The 17178-nt window shown below is 52.8% G+C and overlaps 3 protein-coding genes and 1 pseudogene across 3 annotated transcripts; 3 read left to right on the forward strand and 1 right to left on the reverse strand.

Annotated features, from left to right (window-relative positions):
• Positions 1 to 199: 199 nt before the first annotated feature.
• SAPIO_CDS6636 (Aldehyde dehydrogenase) lies at positions 200 to 1847 on the reverse strand (the record flags this gene model as incomplete). Its single annotated transcript, XM_016788686.1, has 3 exons — positions 200 to 1231; positions 1307 to 1706; positions 1786 to 1847. 3 exons carry the CDS (start codon positions 1845 to 1847, stop codon positions 200 to 202), a joined length of 1494 nt encoding a protein of 497 aa, XP_016641630.1.
• Positions 1848 to 5030: 3183 nt separating this feature from the next.
• Positions 5031 to 8897, forward strand: SAPIO_CDS6637 (uncharacterized protein; the record flags this gene model as incomplete). Its single annotated transcript, XM_016788687.1, has 4 exons — positions 5031 to 5948; positions 6017 to 6584; positions 6654 to 7187; positions 7249 to 8897. The coding sequence occupies 4 exons, from the start codon at positions 5031 to 5033 to the stop codon at positions 8895 to 8897; spliced, it is 3669 nt and encodes a 1222-aa protein (XP_016641631.1).
• Positions 8898 to 10212: 1315 nt separating this feature from the next.
• Positions 10213 to 11865, forward strand: SAPIO_CDS6638 (uncharacterized protein; the record flags this gene model as incomplete). The annotated part of the gene is made up of 4 exons (XM_016788688.1): positions 10213 to 10468; positions 10529 to 10621; positions 10695 to 11318; positions 11399 to 11865. 4 exons carry the CDS (start codon positions 10213 to 10215, stop codon positions 11863 to 11865), a joined length of 1440 nt encoding a protein of 479 aa, XP_016641632.1.
• A 2719-nt stretch (positions 11866 to 14584) lies between these two features.
• Positions 14585 to 15283, forward strand: SAPIO_CDS6639 (annotated as a pseudogene; the record flags this gene model as incomplete).
• Positions 15284 to 17178: the final 1895 nt, after the last annotated feature.

The raw sequence follows: 17178 nt of genomic DNA on the forward strand, positions 1-17178 counted from the left end.
ACACGTGCCATTTACTCAAATCACGTCAGTACACGTCTATCAATCACATTCCCTGGCAGATGTAGTGCGGAGAGAAAACTTGTGTAACCAAAAAATTGATTCATTTCATAGTTGGGGGAATTAGTACAGACTAGTTCATACGCTACATAATATCATTTTGCTCCCGCCCATAATACCCTGACATTCCCTATCCCTTCCTTTAGTGGGGGAAAGGCTTTCCGAGGTGCACAGTGATGGACTTGGTCTCGGTGTAGTTCGCGAGCGCGGCCTCGCCCAACTCTCGCCCAATACCGGACTCCTTGAAACCACCGAAGGGAACCTGGTACGACAAGATGTTGTAGCAGTTGATCCAGACGGTACCGGCCTTGAGGGCGTTGGACACCTTGATGGCGGTGGTGATGTTCTTGGTGTGCACGGCAGCAGCAAGGCCGTAGGAGGTGTCGTTGGCGAGGTGGATGACCTCCTCGGCATCCTTGAATTTGGCAATGGCGCAGACAGGGCCGAAGATCTCTTCCCTCATGATCTTCATGTCAGGGCGGACATTGCTGAAGATGGTGGGCTTAATGAAGTAGCCCTTGTCACCAAGACGCTCACCACCAGTTTCGACGGTGGCACCCTCCTCCTTACCGCTCTTGATGTATCCCATAATACGGTCGAACTGGAGCTGCGAGACCTGGGGACCCTGGAAGATGGTTTCGTCGAAGGGGTTACCAACTGTAGTCCTCTCAGCCCTAGCCTTGAATGCAGCGAGGAACTTGTCATAAACACCCTCCTGGACGAAGATACGGGTTCCGGCACAGCAGCACTGGCCGTGGTTGTAGTAGATACCAAAGTTGACCCACTCAATGGCGTGCTCAATGTCAGCATCGTCGAAAATGATGTTGGGAGACTTGCCACCAAGCTCGAGAGTGACCTTCTTGAGGTTGGAGTCGGCAGCGGCCTTCATGATGGTGCGGCCAACAGCGGTGGAGCCGGTGAAGGCAACCTTGTTGATGTCCATGTGGGAGGCAATGGCAGCACCAGCAGTCTTGCCGAAACCGGAAATAATGTTGAGAACACCAGGAGGGAAGCCAGCCTCCTTGACGAACTGGGCGAACACAAGGGCGGAGAGAGGGGTCTGCTCGGCAGTCTTCATGACGACGGTGTTACCGGTCGCCAAGGCAGGACCAATCTTCCACGCAAGCATGAGAAGAGGGAAGTTCCAGGGAATGATCTGACCACAGACACCAATCTGGAAGGCCTAGTTAGCAACTTTTGTAACACGGAAATGAGAAATAGTAAGTGCAGTGTTCGGAATAGAACGTACAGGCTCCTGTCGAGTGTAGTTCAGCATATCAGGGGCGACATCAATAGTCTTGCCCTCGACCTTGTCGGCCCATCCACCGTAGTAACGGATGGTTCCAACTACAGCACCCACGTCACCCCTGGCATTGGTAATGGACTTGCCGTTATCGAGCGACTCGACGGCGGCAAGGAGATCCTGGTTCGCCTCAAGGAGATCGGCGAGCTTGAGAAGTAGTCTTCCACGCTCGTGGGGGGTAGTCTCGCTCCAGACACCGTTGAAAGCCGCACGGGCAGCCTTGACAGCGACGTCTACATCCTCGGCGGTGGCTTCGCAGACGGAGCAGATAGGCTCCTCAGTGGAGGGGTTGATGACTTCGAACTTCTGCTTCTTGACACCCTCGACGAACTCGTTGTTGATGAAGCTAGCCGAGACGGATGAAATATTAGCAAAGTTCCTACGAATCTCCTTAAGGCGAAATGGAAGCGGGAGCTATAACTCACAGGCCGATGGGCTGCTTGTAAGGGCCCGTGACGGGTGTCTCGAGGTCCACAGTGAGAGACATTGTGTATTGAGTAGGGTTGAGTAAGGTGTAGGAATAGGAGTCTTAGTTGCGGAGGATTCGGTTCCGGAGAAGCAGGGGGTTGGAAGGTTATTGGAATGGGAGGGTTAGATCGAAGGGTTGGTAGAAAGATGAAGGTCGAGAGGAGATGTTCGGCAAGGGAATGCAAGAGGAGCTTGCTGTTATTATATAGACGCTGCAGGAGGAATGGTGCGAAGAGACGATCCACTGAGGGGTCTGGTTCCTCGATGTAGTACAGCCGTTTCAAGGCGGGGTTAGCCACCCATAGATCACCAAATAGCCCGAGATCTCTCGTAAAGAGGGGGAGCTCTAACTTGAGCTGTCTCGAACTCGGTGCGGGGGACAGGGATGGCTCGGATTCATGGGCCGGAGATGGGCTGGAATATGGACTGGGTGACGAAACGGAGGGTCACATAGAGGAACGGAGAAAGGGAAGATGTCGATTCCAAATTCCACCGCGCCATGAAGCGCCCGTGAGCATGTCGAGATGGGGAGAACGAGCATCTATGGAGTACGGCAGGTACCATCGTCATTCAGGGTTGCCCGCATCAAGGTGGGGATGCACAAGTGCTCTTTCCCAGACAAGCTACAAAGTAGACTAGCAGGTACACCCCACTACTAGGACATCTGGAAAGAGTGCGGTTCCGCACATGCCCCAACCCTGATGCTAGCGCCTAGATATGAAAAATAGTACCAAGTACGTCTGAGATGTCCAATTAAGGCTTCGACGGATCTTTCTCCTTTGCGATCTGTAAGAGCTTTGCTGATCCTGCTGGTTAAACCGCAATAATACATCGAATCACCGATTGATCCAGGTTGCGGGTGGCTGTCCAAGTTACAAATCCGTCTACCGCGGCACAGTGCCTTAGCCCCGAAGAATCGCGGAGAACTAAATTGCGGGGTAGCAATCCGTGTCCGTCATCAGTACCAGACTCGGACGCGGAGGTCAACCGACTCGCAGAATGGAAGCATTGGCCCCCCAGAAAAATACAAGAATACCAGGTACAATTACAGTTGCTCTCCTTTAACGAGCAGCGCTGAGGCGGATTTCTAGGGGATCATTGGCATCTTGTTTAATTTCTAATCCAAATAGTATGGCGTCGCGCGTTAAGCTTGCACTGTACAGTCTCTACTCTAGTAAACTTACCAATATCTGGCCGAAGATCGGATTGATCCGTTGCTGGCCAGCGTCGGCAATTCTACTAATCGGAAGTAGTTTGTATCCCGCTGCTGGAAGATGTGAGTGCGACTCGCACACCCTCGTGTCCTTTGATCTTACTCGACTTCACAGCAGTGAGGCACATCCCATCAAGGTTGGGTCGGGCATACAGTTACCCCAAGCAACACCGATCGAGGAGACATGCAGAGTATTGACTTGTCCTGGTTTAGTGGCATGGCAGTCGTGCTGTGAGGCGGCTCGCACTAACTTGCTAATCCGCTTCTGCTGCACTCTGCCCGCCCTCTGGTTTTGCGTCTCGACCACTCGGGCTAATCATAGAGCGAAAGAAAGCCCCAATGTCCGCGCAAATGAAACGAGGGGCCAGACCAGAAATTACCAGAAAGGGCAAATCGTTTTTTACTAATGACTCTCCTACTTCGTAGAAAGTGGGAGCCACTCTTATCTCCGCGCCAACTTGCAACTTGGACTTGTCGAATTCAGCTCTGTTTGATAGAGCGAAGTAGGCCAACATCGCCATCGACTATCGCCCTACGAACCCCCATCCTCTCTTGGAAATAGCTTCCTTACTCGCAGATACATACACCTTCAGCCCTTCCGTACCTCCGAGCACCGCAAACTAAACATCAATTACCAGATCGGGAAATGATGCCGCGTCCTCTCGGCCGGCGCCAAACCGTGAATCACATACGAAGTAGGGCCATACCTTCTCACCCACGCATATCTGAGAAATACTACAAGGTATGCCACGCCGGAGCCGTTTCGCAGTGCGGCTTACTGGTCGAGTAATCCCCGAACAGGGGGGTTGTAAGCGGAGAGGTCTGCACTAAGAGTTGCATCAACCAACCTGCCTTGAAAGAATGGCCCCATGTTCCCCACAGATGGCTTTTGTCTTCGCTCATTTCTCCTCATTCCCTGCCAAGGATGTTTGTTTTTGTCGTAGATTTGTCATAGCTCAGGGCCATTTTGCAGAGCAATGTCATTACAATTGTAAGGGAAACATCAATCTTGATTTCATGAGCTCATCGATGCCCCGGATTCGTTTTCCACTGTCTCCAGAAAGTATCCAGCGTTGTTGTGTGTTGCTACTGCCGTCGACCTCGATGGCTTGGTCTGGCCTGCCCGTCCGATTACATCCAATTACGAAGTACTTCGTACGAGCTTCTATTTTAGCTTTTGAGGTGTTGGCAGGTTGACAGTCAAAGCTAACTGCAGCTAGATGCCCGAAATACAGCCTCCATAGTTCTTAGTTTTCCACGGGAATAATTTACCCTTTGGGGAATTTCTTCCTAATACATCAAATTCCTCCACATGAGGAAACTGAGGTTCCTGGTTTTGCTAATGTTAGTGAGCTACATTAGCCACCCGCTATGGGTTAGTTTTCTTTGTTGTACCCCCTAAACTACACATTCACATGGCACAAACGAACGCCTCAAATTACTAGAGAATGCCTTCAAAATTAAAAGAAAAACACCTAGAATCAATTTCACATGCCTCGTGCTAGAATAGGTTTGAAATTGAGGTGTATGTATGTCCAAGCTTCAGATAATGGGCTGTCTATTTTGTCCTTGGGCAGCCTCTTCCAGGTGTTGCCAGTCGTTCGATGTGCCGAGCAGCTGGGGTAGCACTTCCCCGTACGAGGGCAAAATTTCTTCATCTTGACCGCCTTCCAACTTTTTCTTATCGATCGTTATCGAACCCGCCGCTGAACCAACCCCCGCCGTGAGAAAGAGGTCGGCATTGTCGTCGCCAGATCGAGATTGCCTGATCGCGACATCGCAGTTAAACCCGTTCGCGAAGAAGCCCTCTAGGCCTACCCTGCAATAACCCTCGCCCCCCACCTAAGAAGTTGCGCCGAGGATCGTGGAACGTAGCTAGCGCCTGCCAACATACCTCAGCTCGACAATGGATTGATCTAGACCGAATTGTTCCATCCTTGCTGCCGCCAACCCATACACCAAATATAGAAGCTCCTCCATCTTGAAAGAATGACCGATGATGTAGTGACGACGGCCGCGACGGGCTCGGAGGGTAATGCCACGCAAAACCCCTCGGTGCCGGGGCCCGCTCCGATGGCACCCTCGACCGGGTCGGATGAGCAGATGCCCGCTGCGCATATATTCGACCCTGCTTCGGCAGACAGACTACTGCAGTCTTTGGTGCATGCTTCAGCCGAGCTCCAAGCGGTCCCTTCATCAAACATACCTGTCGAGAACCCTACAAGCAACATGACAACACAAACAACACAATCCACTACGAGTCCTGCAGCACCTGCAACGAGTCTCTCTCAACAGCCCAAAATGGGTACGGATGCGAACCAGAGCTCAAACATCCCAGAGAGTATCCTCAAGGCCATCACGGCAAATACCCAAACTACCAAAACCACCACGACAGCAACTCCTCTAACGAATCCTCCCGCGCCGATACCTGTTCAACCTGCAATGAACCCTCCGAATCTCCCAATCGCCACTTCGCCAACGAAAAGACCCGCGTCGCTGGAATCGGAAGCACCCGCTGCAAAGAGAATCAAGATAGAACCCATCGATGACACGCAGGCAATCTTGCCGGAGACTCTCGCCAGTCTCGCAAACGCGACACCCGTCTCTGTACCCTCTGCTGCGACATCCACGCAGTCCGCTCCGGCACCCGTCTCAACTCCCACCGCAGCTCCTATTGCAGCTCAGGCCCCGGCCACCACCTCAGTCACGCCGATCGCTTCCATAGAGAAATCACCTTCAGTGAAACTTGAGCCGGGGAAGGAGACCGCAACCCCAGAGCCGGTTAAGGAAACTACGACTCCCACGCCGCAAACGAGAGCGCCCGCACATCCGAGGAAGCGGAGGAGAATGCTGGAGGCACCGGCGCAAGCGTTGCGAGGCATGAACATGCAGCTTTTGGGGATAACTGTGGGTTTCAACGCCTCTTCCGCAACCTTGTTCTTCGCCATTAACTAACATCTATGCTCGAATATCAGGCCGTGCAAGTGCTGGAATGGCTGTCTCAGGAGCCCTTTGAAGAGTCCATTGATGCCCTTCGTGACCTCGATTCCGACTTCTACGCGTCCTACAGCTTCAAAGTGACCCAGTTTGAACAGGCGTGGAGAAACTTTTCCCAAACGGACGACGATCTTTTGGTCTGGTCGAAACTAGGTCTTGATGATCAGAAGCACCGTAAGACGGTGCGGCTGGCAAACCTTGCTCGATTCGGAATCGATCTGTTTTCCGAAGACGAGACATATCTACCTACTCTCCATGAGAGATTTTTCCAAGTCTTCGTCTACGGCACGAGAAAGTTTACCTTTGATCATTCTAACATCCTCTTGGAGCTGAAAACGCAGCTGGCGTTGAGTCTGCTCGCCGAGAACACCAGTGGGAAAACTCCCGCCGACCTGCTACATGAGGTCTTCACCGAGGGTTTAGAGTCGGTCCTCAAAGAACGAAGTTGGAACCAGGCCAACTTCGATGAGGAGCTTGGCATGTTAACCTCGGCGGAGATAAGAATGTCGCTCTTATTACAGGAATACGAAGAGAGTGGCAACAACGGTACGTGAAGATGTTTGCTCAACATTCCAAGCCGGGATCCGAGGCTAACAGAAGACGCCACTGCCGCAGCCCAAGTACTTGTAGACCGTTACCCTCCCGACTCTTTATTAAAACAGCTTGGGTCCTATATTCACAATGAGCTAGTGGCCCATGCGGATCACTGCCAGACGCTTGCTGTCAGTGCGAGGGCTGTCGGGAAGCAGCAAACCACCATCCCTGCCCATGTCGCGTTACAGGACGACGATGACTACTGGAAGAAGACGAATAGCCTCATCGATGGTGTCGGGGAATCAATCATGGCGGAGATTAAAGGGTTGAAACCTGCATCCGAGGAGAAGCCCACGGATGCTGTGCCAGGCGCAGTCAGCACATCCCAAGGAACAGACAATCAACCTTCCGTACCGAGCGGCACCCCACAGCCTCAGGCCGCTGCAGCACCCGCCTCGAGTGCTGAAAGCATCCCAGCCTTGAGCGAAGAGATGCAGAAGCGAATTGGCGCAATTCTTGGGCCGTTATTTGATTATATGAACCAAAGGATTGCGTCGCGCGAAGCGGAGCTTGCTCAAGCAGCTCTTCCTGCCACTCCAGTCCCAAATCTAGCTCGTATGTCTTCTCATCCTATAGTTTTCACTTGCGCTCGGCTAACTCGTCTTGTGTGTGCCAGATCACGATACCACCGCACAGAACCTCTATCTCCTCAAGGCGGCCCAGATGCCTCAGGCGCAACAAGGCGTGTATGGCCAGCAAATACCAGGCGCCGCGCAAGGAGCTACTCCTGCGGGCCCTCCCCTTGTGCCCATGCCGGGCCACGCTCAGGGGCATGTGCCAGTACATCCTCTGCCCCATGCCGGCCTCGGACAGGTCCACAATCATATTACCGGACCCGCTGCCGGACGAGCGTCGGGAGCAGCGGCGCCAGGTGAACTTCCCCCCAACCAAACCTGCCCCACCTCAATTCTATACGATAAGGCACGACAAGCGGCGCTTTCGAAGTCTACTGCTCATACCCGGAGAGAGGGTATCCACTCAACCCGTCGACCTTGGACTCCAGAGGAAGAGAAAGCGCTTATGACTGGCCTCGACATGGTTAAGGGACCCCATTGGAGCCAAATTCTAAGCCTGTTTGGTCCTAACGGCACCATATCAGATGTTCTGAAAGACAGGACCCAGGTTCAGCTCAAGGATAAGGCTCGTAACCTGAAGCTTTTCTTCCTCAAGACACAATCGGAAATGCCCTACTACCTCTCGGCTGTCACAGGAGAGCTTAAAACCCGCGCCCCGAACCAGGCCGCCCGGAAGGAGGCGGAAGAGCGGGCGAGGCTCAGTCGCGAGGAAGATCAAGCGAAGGCACAAGGTCTCCTGAGTCTCTCCAGCAGCCTACAAAACTCACCTCAGCTCGCGAACCACGGCCAAGCCGGAGCAGCGAGCCTTGCGCGCAAACAGACCCCGGGTGTGGTTACCCCGGCGCAGGCAGCCCTGGCCGCACAGATAACGACGCCCGCAATGGCTCAAGGTCAAGCCCAATCTGCAGCTGCCCAGAGACCGATCCAGGCGTCTCCAGTCGTCTCAAACGTTACCCAGGCCGCAATCCCCGCTTCAGCACCCACTGTAACGCCTTCGCCTAGGCTTGCGTCTGCACCAAACCCCCTTGCCCATTTGCAAGCTTCGACGCTGCAGGCCGGTGGGACAACCCCAGGTAGCGCAGTGAATAGAGCAACCACCACATCTACAAGCCCAGCTCCTCCTACGCCCGCACAGGTAATCGCCACTCCTGCAACAGCCCAGCGACCGCCTCAAGCCTCTCATCTCGCACCAAGCCCATCAGTTCATGCCCAAGTCGGTGGCCAAAGACCCATCGCTTTGCCGCAGGCAAGACCCCAAGTTTCAACCCAAGGACAGCCGCAGACCTACACACCAGCGACGGCCACGCCCGCATCAACGCAGCCATCCGTACCTACTGCCTCCACATCCGCCATCGCCGCTGCCAGCACGGCCACTGCCCCTGCTACTTCTGCACCTACGCCGACCCCGCCCGCAGCAACGCCCACCACCCAACCGAAGATGCCCACCCTCCCACTTTCGGTGACTTCTCTGCCCAACTTCCCCACCACCAGTACCTCTGCGCATCACAGTGCCCTCCACTCCCTCGCCGCGTCGAGGATATCGACTCCTCCCGTGACACTGTCGCAATCCTTCCCGACGTCGACAATACCCGCCAATTTGTTCTCGCGAGTGACGGAGGCCGAAGCTACGAATGCCGCGCTCTTGGAGAGGTTGCGGGCCGAGGTGGCTAAGGAGGCTAGGTCGGGCTAGAGGCTAATCTTGCCGAGGCCATCGATTGAGACGGCGAGGGAACTTGTGGCTGCCTCGATGCCGGCTGCACGTCGGAGGCGGAAGCGTCAGTAGGGAAGTGGAGGGGAGGGGGGTTATGGTCTGTTGGCTTTTTTTCTCCTTTCATATCATGGCTTTGTTTGGTATATGACTTTCGATGGGGGGCTGGGAGGGATATGACAAACACGCTCTTTTTGAAGTCGGCGAAATGGTTCAATATTCTTTTAGGTTGATGGATAGCGAAGCGATATCTTATAGAGTAATGGGCTACAGAAGCTAAGGCTTTATTTCTATGTGGAGGATGTCCCTATGTTATGTGGCATGATCTGTTGTAGCACTCTCTTTGAGATGTGTTAGTGCTCTCTCCTGCCAGCTTATTCTTCAAACATCCTACGTGTTCCGTATCTTGATCCGTAGAACAAGCCTGAAGTAATGAGACCAGTGGCTCAAATCCTGCTTTTAGAGAGGTTTGTGTTTCTTTTTTCCTTTTGGAACACGTAGCCCATATTCTATTTCGTGTATATACGGCACCATCCATCCTCTTTTCATTTAAAATCGGCACTGGCAAGCAAAGATGGGTGTATGTACCCACGATTCTTGTTTCGGAATGTAACACAAGTGAGGGTCCTCGTCCGCCTTCTTTTGGTGGCCAAGCCGAAAGGGATGGAAACGCATGTTGTTTGTGGAACGTGAAACTAGGCATCGCCACGTAAGAGTTTCGGCGACCCTTTTGACTAATACGACTGCGAGGGTGGTTTTGGTGGAGATGGTTGAGGCTTATACGGGAGATATCGGAGGAGGTCAACCGATGAGAGCAAACGCGCAGGTTGCATTTACGGCGGAGGAGGATGTATATAGCCAAACACGTACGTCACGAAGAGATAAAGGGGGGTAGTGTGTGGTCCTGTAAGGCACGATATTTCCAAGAAAGGACGGGTGAATCCTTGGATGCGAAGGACTCTCGAGGAGTACAGGCTATGCAGGTTGCCGTGGTGTTGGGATCACCATCGACAGATTGGAGGCTCACAGCGAATTTCCCTTGAGATGGCGTCTGACCTTGGCACAAGGTGTCAGGCGGGTTTGTTGTTGCGCCGTCGTACTGGGCTTTTCCTTTCGGTTTGGCGAAGCTGATGGCTCTGAGTATATAAGGCCGGTAGCCCAGGCACCTCCCAGTCTTCTCCTCAAGGCAAATTGATGTGTGAGACCTAAAGTTGTCCGACCTCGATTTCGCTACAGAGAAGGAACTTTCGTTTTTAATAGCGAGAGACAACCGCGTCCCTCGAGACAGATACAGACCATGGCATGGTTCGGTCGCAGAGCCGCCCCCAAGGAATATAGCATGCCCTCCAAGAAGAAGCAAGGTCGAACGCCTCAACCATCCCGATGTAGCTGGACCAACAACGGCTGGACCTGCAAATACCCAAGGGCGTTGGTCTTGATCCACGAGACCCGCGTTCAGTGTCAGTTTTGTCGTTTCCACCAGTGCAAGAAGAACGGTGAGGGTGCGCCTTGTGGTGTACCAACGGTAGGAGGGTTTCCGTTTTGTCAGAATCGTAAGTGAACTCCATATGCCGTTCTGTGGATTCGCTATTCCTGGCTCACGGTCCTTCCAGATACGAGGTGCACCGCATCGACGAGCGGCACACGATGTTCCAACTACGTTAAGGACATGAGTGCGAACAAATTCAAGTTCTGCGCTCAACTGCGTAGGTCTCAACCCCGTCTCGGTGCTTACCAGTTCGCTACAGGTATAGGTTACTGACCGACCTTGCCCACTAGACAACTGTAACAAAGAAGATTGCAATAAAGAACGTGTCATCTACAACGAGGTAGACCTCAAGTACTGTGCCGAGCACCGCTGCATCGTCGCCAACTGCAAACAAGAAAGAGGCCTTAACGCAACCTACTGCCGAAAGCACACCTGTGACGGCGCCAACTGCACAGCCTTCGCCGAGGGCATTGGCGAGCCGGGTTCATGGACTCGCTACTGCGACAGGCACCGAGTCTGTATGAGCGACGGCTGTAGTAGACTATGCCATATCCGCGAGGATGGAATAGCTTCGAAACGGTGCGGACTCCACTATTGCCGAGTCGCCGGGTGCGACAACGAACGCCGGGGAGACCAGAACTGCGAGCAACATTCGTGCATTGAGCTCGGCTGTTTGAAAGCGAGGCATGAGGCCGAGTCTCTGTATTGCAAGAGCCACGAGTGTAAAGCTTCCGGATGCTTCTTTAAGAGGCGAAAGGGTGATTGGTGCCCGGAGCACATGTGCGTCAAGCCGAATTGTGACCAGGGGGCTGAGGCCAATGGATACTGCAAGAGACATCAACTTTGCACAGTTGTGGGTTGTGAGCGATATCGTGCGGTAATTGGGGACAAGATCCTAGAGAAATGCGACGACCGTAAGTACCTCTCTCCCTCCGCCCTCCCTAACTCCAGGAAAACCCGCTCGACGAGCAGATGACCTAACGCCATTATTTAGACTCGGCCGTGATCTGCACTTTCGAAGGGTGCAAGCAAAAGGCATCCCCGACCAAGCTCTTCTGCACCACCCATCTCTGCACTATCCGCGAATGCACCAACTCCGTCTGCAGTCCCTCTAGCGCCTTCTGCATGGCTCACAAATGCGCCATGCCGCATTGCACAGCAGCAAAATGGAGCATCCTGCCTCACGCACCCATAACTGCCGCTTATGCCGCGATGACGGTGGCGCCGTCGCCCTACTGCGTCCAGCATGCGTGCCACTATCCTTCTTGCATCGAGCGGGCCGAGCCGGAGACGCAGCGGTGTCGCGATCACTCGAAGTGTCAGCGAGATGGGTGCACGAGGCTTGCAGAGAGGGCGAGTAATTCGCTTTATTGTGCGGAGCATCGGGTTCGGCCGGGGAGAGAAGAACCGCATTTGATGTTCCCGAGGGGAGCTCGGCTCAGTGGGCGACACTGGGCTTGAATTGTGGCCGGCGCAAAGGATGCAATTTGCGATTTGCCTTGTTAGCTCATAGAAAGGGAGCCCAACTCCTGACACACTCGGGGAGAATTAGATCAGGGGCGGAGTACGAAGTAGAAGAAGTATAGGTCGATAGCAATAAATCAAAGTTTATAGGTCCCTTGAGTGAGTGACCAAATCCTTCGAGGCTTGCCTCGAAAGGTTCGAACTCAACCCTACGGCTCGTGACTTTTAACATAGATTTCCATGGCCACGACTTGGAGGAAAGCGTGCAGCATGTCTCATGTCTCACAGGAACGGCGTGCACTGCATGCACAACATCCATACATTTGCAGAATGCGGGTGCCTGCGAAGCATAGCAGTGAGGCAGACGATAGGGTCTTGCCCTGGGTCATGACTGGTCGACTGCTGGGCCTTCTTGCATCAAGGAAGGCGGCCGGAAGGTGAATACTACCCATTCGGTCCTCGAGGTCCATCATGTGTGGCGAATTATCATTCACGAATGTTCCATGCCTTTTTCAATGTGATTTTGGGTCATGAAGCCATAGACGTTGGTTGCAGAACGCCTTCCGTAAAGCACGAGTGTGTGCCTTTCGCGAAATTTCTTTCCGCCAACCGGCCCGACTTTAAGCTGGCCAGGCAGCATTCGACGCCTAAACTTAGCGCAACTATCACCTCGAGCAAAAAAAAAAAAAAAATTCTCTTGCAGCGCCTCATCGGACCCGAGGGAACGGAACTGGATGTGCTCGTGATGTCAGAGTTACGGTGCGGACCCAAAGGAAGATGAAGTAGACAACGGCCGGATGGGCAATAAATCCACTTTTATGGTAATTAAGCAACCTCGGCCATTCTTATCCTTTCTCACATGCTGAGATTGAGGGGACGGCAGTTCGCAATCCTGGTCACGTCAAGTCAAGACCGGCCTGAAAAGTAGGCCGGGTGGGTTCGGAGGTGCGGGATGGTGCGGGAGGATATGGACAACTTTGGAGCCTTGGACCTCCAAGTTCCAGGAATCTCTGTCCACCGGGCCTCGCCAAAGTGTGAGTGGTCAAAGACAACCAGACCCGGGACTGCTAAAGCTCATGGGATAGTCCATTTGAGAGAAAACCCACATTCTCGAGCTCTAGACCATGGAAGCATGTTGAAGATAGAGGGTGGAGATGAGTATTTCTAGATAACTGAAAGGTCGATATGAGCTTCACACCCTGCTAAAACAGGTGATTCTCGAAGTCGAAGAAGGGTTTGGGTCTGGCCGAGGCGATGCGGTGATGTCTTGATGGCTGTGCTCGGTGCTGTTTTGCGTGGGACACTTTGCCGTAAGAACGAGAAAAATGATTGGCTGTGATCACTAAGCGCTAGACGCGGCAGGTGTCAGCTTGAACTTCGGTTAAATAGAGAATACCCTGATTGGTTCGGAAGGAACGTGGCCCTGCATCTCGAATCTTGTGTCACGCACTCCACGGCTGCTTTGTCGAGGATGACAATCTCGCATCTCCTCTCCAACACTCGAAAAAAATGGGGAAAAAGAAGTCTAACAGGAAGGACGGAAAGAATGAGTGAAATCTGTTGCCTCCTTTGGTTTCCACTTCAAAAGCGTCTGTCCTCGAAGGCGCGTGAGAAATTAAGTCATATAATCTCTCATCGCACAAGAGGGCGACAGCCAGTTGAGACATTCTGGACATGCTCGTTGGACTCGTGGCCAAGACCCACGGCCAGGGACGTCACACGAAGTCTCATTCTCGCCATTTTGTGAGCGTGTCTACATGACCACCATTCCCGCCCTCCTTTATCCCTCCCTCCCTTTCAAGTCTACTTCCATATAGCAAACTTGGACCCTTTCACCTCCAACTCTTTGGTACATAAATCTCAGAATCGTAGAAGTGTCCCCCCTGGCATCGAGTGAGCCGACCGCTTGGCCGCTATGCCCAACCCTTGCTCCCCACCCACCACACCTCTGGAGACCATATGCAGGGTCCTCGTGGGCAGACTGCGCCGGGCCCGATATCCGGCCATTTCATGATGTAGACCGTAAATTTGGGCCCCTGTCCTCTGCAAAATGATGTCTGGATTTCTCTATTCCAACACTAAGATAATCGACTTACACCTACTATTTCTCCATAACTGTGTAGGGACGGGCCTCTCCCGTGAGGACCTGCCAGGGCTTGTCTCTAGTGGGAGGCCATGCCATACAGTCTTCTGCTTTGATCACCTGCGCTTCTTCATAGACTTCGTTTCTTAGGAAAAAAGTTTCTCTTGGGAACAAACAAGAGTATATATCAGAGGCTTAAGTGCCTCAAACTGCCGTCCCTCCATTGTCTTGTCCGCATTCCAGCAACCGCAGTTCCGTATCGAGCGACCACTATCCACTTCAGGTATTCTAACCGACCGACTTCCACTCTTTACACGCCAAAGAGTCTAAGTCAACAAAGACGACCAAAAAAAGAAAGAAAGAACATCGAAAGCCTTTTCCCATTCTTCGCGCCTCGCTCCTGTTGTTGGAAGCCTACCTTGAACAACTTCAAGCTACGCTTCTCAACAAAGTAGGCGGGGTTCAAGACTCCCACTTACACGAACAAGCAAAAACACCACATTGACGGGTTCAACAATCGAGGTGGGCGACGGCGGCAAGATCATCTGTGAGGAGACCTGCCGCAAAGACAAGTCGCACCACCGACGCCTAACTCCTCACCACTCGTGTCCCGACCTCAACGAGGCCCTTCTCATGTCGACCCGAGTCTACGTCGAGACCCTACCGGGGGGCAACACCCAGTTCGTCAAGCTCAAGCGCTCCCGATCTCACCATCACCACCATGACCACCACCATTACGAGCATCATCACCACCACGAGCACCGCCACGAACCCCGGTGTGGCAAGCCCACTCTCTGCCATAAGCACCAGGACTGTCTCCACGTCCCCGTAGACGAATGGAACGGTCTCGTCAAGTCGGAACAGGACCTCCGATGCCAAGTTCGCGAGCTCAAGTCCAGCCTAAAGAAGAGCGAACACGAGAACGAGCGACTCCGAGCCAGCGAAGACAAACTCACATGTCGGGTCCGAGAGCTGTGCGACGAGAATGCCTCCCTCCGTCAGTCCCTCGATAGCGCCGTCTCCCTGGCAGATAAGAGAGGCCGAGAAGTAGCGAGGCTCCGTGACGAGGTCGGTCGGCTCGAACGAGACAATGATTGCATGAGGGTCCGTATACGACAGCTCCTTAAGGAGTGCCGACACTCGTCAGTGGAACCGATTGCCTATCTCCGACGCCTTGTCAAGGACTGGAAGCATAAGTTCGAGTGCGCCGACCGGGCCTTGGAAGACCGCATGAACACCATTGCCGAGCAGCGCGAAAAGATTGCGGAGCAGCGGGATAGGCTTGCCCTGTACGAGCGACTCTTGAGAAGGCACAACATCGTCATCTGTTAAAGATCCATGGAAGACAAGCCTCGACGAACGATACATCAACGGCTAAGGCGCTTTACCGCACAGATTGGACGACGGGTTCCTTTCACGTTTTGATTCAAGGACGGTTTTCCATTATTTTTCTTTGCCTTCATACGAGCAGAGATGTGATGGCTTAGGTGCAGTGTCGTTGATGGCAGGAGGACGGATGGATCGATGATTTTCTCAACTCCGTTCCTACAAGCTGCCCACTGCTTTCTCTGTCTGCAATTTTGGGGAACAGGAGACTAGAGAATGTCTTCGATGGTGGAATGAACTTTACTTGCCTATGTTTTTACTTTTGTTCTTTTGTTCTTTTTCTTCTTCATTTTTTTTTTTCCTCTCTTACTTTCTTTCTCTTCAATGTATCCCCCTATTTTCACCATGTTTTTCTTCCCTAACTTGTAACCCCATACCTTTTTGGAGATGAGATATGAGAGACGGTCGAGGTCGTGTATGAGATGAATGATTCGAGATTTTCCGAGTAGCAGAAACTAGATAGAGTGGAGGGAACTTAGTGTAGCCATCATCAATATGAAGCCAGTTAGTTTGGCCAACTTTTGCTACTGCGCTTTCTCTTATCATCGCAACCTAGCGGCATCTGCATGTGGGACCTGGAGAGGCCAGGCCAGACGACGTCACAAAATAGGAAAAGGCAAGGGGTCTCTTGTCTTCGAGTTCCGGGAGGGTCTGGTGGATTGGCGAGCAGATCAACGTGGTGGTTGCATGTTCTACATGCGAGGAACCCGTGCGGGATAAGCAGCGGGACAATAACCCGTGATGTCGCGATTGGTGTGTTGCTCTGGAAGCGCAGCATTTAACCTGAAAGAGGGTGACAAGTACAAGTGACTTTGGGGGAGTCCAGCTGAATCCAGGGTCCCTTGTACGAAGAAGTAGGAGGTAAACTAAACTAACTGCACGCGGCGCAACGAAGACAACGGAATGGCGGCACTGGTTGATTCGGCATTATGTACGAGGGTACGAAGGTAGGAAAGTAAGATAACCTCTGAAACCCCAGAACGGAGCCGAGTGGCATTAGGACCAGCCATGGATTAAGGTATGTTGGGCACCTAGACCAGTGTGTAACTCTCCTCGAAAGCCCGAGAACCGAGATCTACTTTGTATTGCATATAGATACCTTTAGCAAATTAGCAGTTTTCAAGGTGAATAGGTGGAAAACCTAGACCCATCGATCTCTTCCTGATGTTCGGTGAGCTTGAATGACGAACGGATTATTACCGTATGCTTTGACAGCTCGATCATTAAACTTGCCTCGTGGGGGTTTAGTCCCCGTCTCAAGATCGCTACGGCAGTCGTTTCTGGGCATTTGTTTGAGGCTAGGCGATCCCGAGAAACAGACTCGTTGCACTGTACTTTGTACACTACATCGCAGATAAGGTCCTCAACAAGCTTTTTGGGGAGACGCCAAGACTAGAGCCGTGATTGCATTTTTCTGCTCCCGCACATATGGGTCCAGAGGACCAAAGAGAATGGCGGATTCGTACACTGCATGCAGGAAATGGCGTATCTTGGCTTTTTCTGTGGGTCGGTTGGGAGCGGAGATCCTTCCAGGAGCTTGCACCACTGGCCCCTCGTAAAGAGAAAGTTGGGGTATTCGCACATCACGGCCCCTTTTGGGACAGTTTGATGAAGCTCCGAGTGGGTTTGGGGGCACATGGGGGAGGGGAAGGTTAGATTTTAGCCTAGCTTAAAAGGGAGTCTAGCCTTTTGGCCTGGTTGCCGTTTAACCCCAGTCTCTGCATCAGACCGATTTCAGCGGCGCAAATTGAGGTCTCGGGCTCAGGAGAAACGTGCTTGCACACATCGCCGTCTTGTCCTTCACCTTCCGTCGGATACGCATAGAGTACGAAGGACAATAA

This window comes from Scedosporium apiospermum (genome assembly GCF_000732125.1).
Source record: "Scedosporium apiospermum strain IHEM 14462 chromosome Unknown SEQ_SAPIO_0106, whole genome shotgun sequence".
Classification (NCBI taxonomy): Eukaryota; Fungi; Ascomycota; class Sordariomycetes; order Microascales; family Microascaceae; genus Scedosporium; species Scedosporium apiospermum.